Source organism: Orussus abietinus, unplaced genomic scaffold (assembly GCF_000612105.2).
Source record: "Orussus abietinus isolate OABI.00-Male unplaced genomic scaffold, Oabi_2.0 scaffold59, whole genome shotgun sequence".
In the NCBI taxonomy this organism is placed as follows: domain Eukaryota; kingdom Metazoa; phylum Arthropoda; class Insecta; order Hymenoptera; family Orussidae; genus Orussus; species Orussus abietinus.
The window spans coordinates 390,935-397,971 of record NW_019395985.1 but is presented as its reverse complement, the minus strand read 5'-3'; the positions used below and the strand labels follow the sequence as shown (position 1 = coordinate 397,971).

The window sequence follows — 7,037 nt, the reverse complement described above, 5'->3', positions numbered from 1 at the left end:
CTGACCGGGCGCCGCGCTGCGACTGGCCGCGGAGCCGCCGGCTGCTGCGCGCGGCGCCCGCCAGGCGGCGTCACCCGACGGCGCGCCGGCCAATCAGCGGTGGCCGCGGTGTTGCCAAGCCAGCTGCGCACCGGCCAATTCGGAACGGAGTTTGGACAAGCTCGGAAATGGACCGAACTACGAGGGGAAGGGGGACGCATTCTGGAGCGTGTGGGTGTTTGTGGGAGAGTTTTTAGTGCGTTATATTACCCGGGAAATATAATCGATGATTAAATTCTACGCAAATTGAAGAAAATTTAGAAGAACTTATGAGAACTTACGGACACTTATTCAAGGTAATGAATTATTTTCAAAAATGAATTCTCACCGCATTTAAGGGTTACGCAACATTGCCAATTCCCGGGTAAATAGAGCGAAGTGATGTAAAGTATCATCCATGTTTATTCATGGGCGGTGGAGGGCGTTCTATTACCTCCGTGCGTAATTTATGCCCCTCGTGGGATGCACGCGGAAAAAGAACTAATCACCCGCAATTATCCACTCGGCTACCGAGTGCGCACATTCGCCGCTCCGGAACTGCGGATTCGGGACGAGACTTTGTGTACATACATCCGGAAATGGAACGGCGGAACTGGGACGCGCGGAACGGCCGCAGCTAAGCCGTCCACTTACGCCCCTTCGAATCCCACTTTTTCCTGGCCAGCTTACCGACATGTTATGGTAGTCTCTCAGCTTTTTTCGAGATTAGGATAAAATGCAGCCGAGTCGCTCAACGTGCATTTTCGAACCCTGCAGTGCGTTGCGGGTCGTAAACGTCCCACCAGTTGAGAAAAACGCATTAGAGAAAAGCTTCCTTTTGCACTCCTAAAACGAGTTGCTTCCTTTGCGGAAAAACGATGGCAAGTTCGATAAGTAATTCCGCGCCATATTGCGCACGCGCGAGAAGAAATTCAACCGTGGCCGCGATCGCGATTTTGCGGAATATTCTAATGCGGCCTGCATGCGATTTCGCCGACGCGTTTTGCAACTGCAGGTGCACGTCGAGCTTCTCCGCGTGACTTGCAACAGGCTGCATCGCGAAGAGATGCTGGCAACAGCTGCAAAACAGCGGTACACGTGTTCCGGTACATATGGAACTCCGAAAAAAAGCGACCCCTTCCGTTGACACGTTGTCATCCCATCATTTCGTGGTAACCGTTAAAAGGAATCAGAAAATTCATACACTCGTACTGGGCAAAATTCTTTTATTCCTTTCATTTTTACATAAGTATCTTTTAAACAATTATCATCTGCCGAATACAATATAAACGTATTAAAAATATTTCGAATGAAAATTCCACGCGCAAAAAATTCATTCAAGCGGGAAATTCGGTACTGATATTGTAGATTAGATTGCATCCGAAATGCAACTTCGGCATCTTATTCCCGATACAGTAATTTTTTAGAGGTTACATAAACTCAAAACATCGTACTTTCGCTTCGGTTCATGCCTCGGACCGACATTATAGGTTAGGTTACGTCCGGAAGATCGCTCGTTGTGCTCCTTTCCGGTTCCGCAGGGGAGGAACAGAACTGCATGGACATTCCTTCCGCACGAGCGACGCGTTGCATTCGACTGACTCCAGAGTAGTCGATTTCCATTTTCCGCCTTGAACCACATAATTGCATGGATGCATGGTCGGAGGTCATATGACGCTGCCAGATTCCTAAATATTTTTTTCTCCACGGGAATACGCGAATAATTAAAACAAATAATTGACAAACTCCAAAACACAGGAAGTTTCAAGATATGCTTACCAACCGAGCCCGGAAAGGCGCCAGGGATAAGTGGATAATAATCCGTAACTTTCACTCACTTCCGGCAATTGTTCGTGGTACAAGTGAAGCAGAGCGATGTATGGAAAGCAGGGGGAGATAATGACCGATTAGATTTCTGGGCCCGATAAGGGGGAATAAATGGGCAGGCAACAAGGGCGATCGTCGAGGGGATCTGTCCCTGTGTCTGTAATGGGCAATGTTCATGGATCATCGCAATTAAGATACCGTTACCCAGGCCTCAAAGCTTGGTACTTTAAATAAGACTGAAGTAACTTTTTTCGTAAATCCAAGATGGCGATTACGCGCAATGCAGACATTATTGCGCGAGCGAAGGGAAAGGAGGATGAATTAGCGCCTCGGATCTCGAAGAAGAGTGCGGCGCCTATCCTCACGTCGACTCCGTGGCTTCGAATCAATACCGGTTGCCATTTGTCAGGGGCTATTATTAGACATTCCCGGGACATTGTTACCGGGAGACAAAGCCAATTGATCGCATTATTATATCCGAGATACCCCTAATAGACTTATGTTAGAGAGATTGACGACCGCGGTTCCGCGCTCCACTCGTTCCGGAATAAATTCTGCTTAAAAAACGGTTTCTCCGATTTCATTGACAATTTTTTCAGTAAGTTGAACAATGTGTTATGATGCTGATGACGAAAAATAGGATAACGATAGAATGATGAATATTAAGAAAAATTGAATAAGCATTATTTATTATCAACTGTATAAGAAATTATCAGGTTGTTCACCTCTTGGTATTAGAGTTAAGGAAAAACGTGTTGCTAAACATTTTTCGGGAAAATTAGTGTTTATTTTTCCGGAAGCCAAATGTCGGAAGTGCAATCTCCTCCAGGATATCTGGGTATAATAATGAATATTAATTAATTACATAATTATGTATACTTGTTGTCACTGGTAACTCGCTTTACTTAATTTATATTAGTAATCAATAAATACCTCATTTCATGAGCCAATAAAATGTCATCCTTATCAGCTCCGAAGTCAACCAAGAAATTTTCATCCAACTTCATGCCTCCATTGTCAATGTCAACGTCAAGTTTAACCATTGTTGAGCCTCGCCTTAAACAAATCATTGTTAAATGTGCACAAAAAATCTTCTTTCATTTGACACTTTTTTAAAAGTGCGCGAAGAATGAGAGTAACTCACTTGAAGTGTTCGGGATAAAATTGTTTATCCCAGGGTTTGAAAATCGAGGTAGTGACGTAAAGTCTTCGACCGTCGAGACTCAACTGCAACATTTGTGGAGAACCCAAAAGTCTTCGTCCTTTGACATAAATCGGATCGGGTTGTTTTGACAATTCCTTGTCTTCGATCACTTTGACATTCGAGTTGGACAAAATGGAGCCTCCGAGGAAAATTTGACCGGTTAATTTCGGATTTTTCGGATCCGAAATGTCGTACTGCCTGACGTCTCCGTGAAGCCAGTTCGAAAAGTACAAGTACTTATCGTCAAGGCTTAATAAAATGTCCGTTATCATTCCTGAAAACAAAACAAAAATTAATATTAACCTACCAAACACGGTTACCCAACATACGTGTAATATGTCACATAGGGTGCTTGGTGAGTAATTGCAGGGAAGGTGAAAAGTTTAATTTCTAAATTACGTACCTCCCATGTAAGGTGCAATCCACCCTTCGACTTTCTTATGAGGGACGTCGATGACTTTCTCGGCGACCCATTTTCCATTTTCATTTTTGAAAAATCTAAAGACGTTTGCATTGACTGCACATCCGACGAATCCTTCACTCGAAGTGGGCTCGTGAAGGAATCTGATTTCTAAAGGAGCTATTCCGTCGTACCCGAGATCCAGAACTTGCACAAGCTTTCGTTCATTCCAAGAATAAAAATTCAGACTCCTTCCATAAACAGCTAAAAGAACAACAATGACTACATTGCAGCATAAAGCAGGGAATAAACTATGGAACTAAACTAGATTAATTTTTTTTTATGTTTCTTAATATATTAATTGTTAATTTAATTGTATACTAACCAGGATCAGGACCATCTGTCGTGGCGTAGCCTTTTTTAAAAACTCGGGGAACACCCCATTCCGAAGCAACCAGGACGTCGTGATAAGGCTGATACCAAAAATCGTACCCAAATTTCGCTCTCTTCTCACCTGTCGTCCAACTTCCCAAAACTTTGGAAGTCTCGGTATCGATTCGCAAGAAATTTCCCATTGCATCGCCGTTCGGATTTCCCATGGTAGAAATAATTATTTCTCCCGTGGGAGCGCAATGAGTTGTATGCGGAGTCGCTAAACCATGTTTGTGCATCTCCTCTGGCTCTATCACCTTCAAAATTATCAACAATATTAATGATGAAGTTTCACTTCACCTTAAAATCATCTACAACCTTCACCATGTTTACCATAAAAATAAGAATTAATTTAAAATTGCGGTTAAGTAAAATTTGCCTTTTTAATGGCTGGCTCTCTCTCGTTCGATACGTCAACTAAATATATCCTGTCTGACATAAGACAAGGCAAGACCAGAGTGTCTCTTTTCTTTTTTGACTCATGACAGCTGCTGCAAATGTTCCATCCGCAATGATGTAGCTCGTCTCCGATCTCTCGCATCCTCAGTTTGTGGATAATCTGGAAGAATATTATCAACATATCTATATTAATACATCTTTACATCAATTGCCAGAGGAACTTCTATATTTATTTAAATATAAATAGTTAAGTAACTCGCCTGGCAATAAGTGGGACTTTCAGGATCAACATCGACTGTTGAAAGGACATCAGCTTTTTTTGGATCCGTATGTATACATACGACGTACATAATTTTTTCTCTTGGGCCTTCCAACATCGCCACTTTTGGACTTCTGTATCCAGGACCGCAGGAAACGCATTCTGTAATTAGAAAATGAATAACAATTTAGAAACCAATTGTATACATTACTATTTACATAGGATTAATTTCGAGCGAAATGAGAAATTTCACCCAGCTAAATGTTACTCATTGTTTCGGCCATCTTGAAATTAAGTTACATAAAATGCAGAGCCAGATAAGATAATTTTTCCCCTCGTTAAAGAAATTGCAACACATGTTCACGCGAATTAAAATCACTTAATTAGACCTCATTTACGCAAAAAAATGCAAACATGGAACTACTTACCCTTCGTTTCAGCCATTTTATCACTTTATCGCTCTCGCCGTAAATTATTGCGAAATTTTACATTTGCAGAATCACTGAAAAGATAACTCTTCACCTCACGGGTTTTGAAATGAACGAGAAGAATTTTGTTTTGTTGCAACGACTCCGAGAAACTGAATTTCGACCCCGTTTGTATAAACTAACGAATTCTTATTTCTTTTATTTTCAACGATAAACGATCACAGGAACGATAATTTCAATCCATACGTCTACTCTTCTCGAGCGACTTCGCTCGACTGGTCTCTCCAGTACCCACTGACAGCCATTCTCGCCAACGCGATAACAGCTGATTGCCTTTGACCTTGATTAATAATCACTTAGACCACACAAGTAAGAAATGGCACGTCATCGGTGGACTGCCTCAAACCGGCGTACGTAATTGCCGACGATCCGCACCTGTGAAACATCCGCAGCTGGAATAGCTGAAATAAGTTATGTGGAAAAGGAACAGGGGAGAAAGAAAAGGAAAGAGAAAAATGCCGACTCCTTCGCAGCTTCCTTCTTGCGAAAAGTTCGTCTTGCATTAATCTCGACCGGCTCTCCATCTCCCGACTTTCTCCCTTCTCTGGACGACACTAATTATGGCTTTGGATCTTTGCAGGCCGGCTTTCCTCTCGCAAAATCATGTCGACTATTTTCTGCGACTTTCTAGACACCGCAATGTCAAGGCGGAAATCGGTCTTCATTTATTTATTGCCATAAACATTCGCAATAATAAAAATTTCTCCTTTTGAAACGCGATGCCGTATAATAAAAGGCTCTCGCGACAAGGCTTCGGTGCAGTTTTATTATGAACACAGTTATAATTTATAATAATACCCGATACCCTAATTTATCTAAAATATGTACACTGATATTCATTTCTTCTTTGCGCTACTCTTACGACTACATTTGTAGAGTACAGGGTGAACAATTTACCTAATTATACCCAGTCCATTAATATTTATATACTTTATGCAATTCGTTAAGTAAGTCTTTCAAATTGGCAATCATTAATTAATAATTTGAAACCCAGAACAGAAGTAAACATTGTTTTGTTGAATTAATTATACACCCTGTATGGTATAAATATTTGCAATATAGTTGTGCCCGGAAAAATTCTAATTCCTGTTTGCATTAAATTATGCTAATAAACGATGCTATGGACGGCCCAGAGAGGACATTTAAATCGCCGTTTTTGGATATAATTACTAAAATTAATACGATGAATAATTGGACCCTTATCATGAACAACCTGTCGCTTCTTCGTTTACCTCTTTCCCCAAAAATTTAAAACTGCCTACGTGTAAAAATTGTCATACATACATCAATTTTATAAACCGCTAAACTAATGACTAGTAATAGTTGAAAATACTTTTCCATTTTTATTTTCTTATTTTTATCGTCCCACATTCATCGAAATCGTTCGATAACGTGATTGTCGTAAGATTTTATACAAATCAATTTTCGTGTGCAAAAAAAGAACTCGACACATTTTTTATCTCATCGCTTGATTTTGTAATTGAATTTCAAGAACATATTTTTCATCTCGTTTAATTTTCTACCCTTGAAATGTCACATTTTCGCTCTCGTGATGTTTTTTAGAATTTTTCTGTTTAGACTCCGACTCGCTTCTCCAGTATTTAAAAATTATTTTATATTATAAGTCTTTCCCTAATCTAACGAACATTTAGAAAAAACGAAGTTTAGAATTCCCTCGACAGTTGTCACCGTAAATCTCATCGATATCACATCTTCCTTTTGCAATTTTCTTCCTGTCCTTATCGTCCCGATTTTTATAAGTCTCATTTAATTCACTTTTTCGTGTACTAACTGTACACGAAACTCTATAAAACCATGATAGTCTCATTACCAAAGAGTACAGACTCTCTTCAACTTGTCCTTTAAACGACGAATTTAAAAAAATATATATGTATATCTATATTTATATATTAATTGTAACTTCGTCCTCTTCAATTTCCCTTTCTTTCTCCGTTCACTTCTTCATTGGCCATTTTCATGCGGAACACAATTGTTGACACTAATAATAGT

At 40.4% G+C, this 7,037-nt stretch overlaps 1 protein-coding gene across 2 annotated transcripts; it reads right to left on the bottom strand.

The window, feature by feature from the left end:
* Positions 1-2,512: 2,512 nt before the first annotated feature.
* On the bottom strand, positions 2,513-5,245 carry LOC105695181 (selenium-binding protein 1-A). 2 transcript variants are annotated; one of them, XM_012416531.1, is made up of 8 exons: positions 4,968-5,245; positions 4,541-4,701; positions 4,261-4,440; positions 3,835-4,138; positions 3,453-3,713; positions 2,990-3,323; positions 2,779-2,901; positions 2,513-2,679 (listed from the first exon to the last, which is right to left on the bottom strand). In XM_012416531.1, the coding sequence occupies exons 1-8, from the start codon at positions 4,981-4,983 to the stop codon at positions 2,631-2,633; spliced, it is 1,428 nt and encodes a 475-aa protein (XP_012271954.1). In that variant the 5' UTR covers positions 4,984-5,245; the 3' UTR covers positions 2,513-2,630. The 2 variants fall into 2 exon arrangements, with proteins under 2 accessions (XP_012271954.1, XP_012271955.1); XM_012416532.1 differs by lacking the exon at positions 4,968-5,245 and having other exon boundaries at positions 4,261-4,463; positions 4,541-4,660.
* Between the last annotated feature and the right edge of the window lie 1,792 nt (positions 5,246-7,037).

Coding starts and splice junctions, on each gene's coding strand:
- LOC105695181 (XM_012416531.1), bottom strand. Junction 4,441..4,540: donor AAAGTCCCACTTATTGCCAG/GCGAGTTACTTA, acceptor ATATTCTTCCAG/ATTATCCACAAACTGAGGAT. Junction 2,902..2,989: donor TTTTATCCCGAACACTTCAA/GTGAGTTACTCT, acceptor GATTTGTTTAAG/GCGAGGCTCAACAATGGTTA.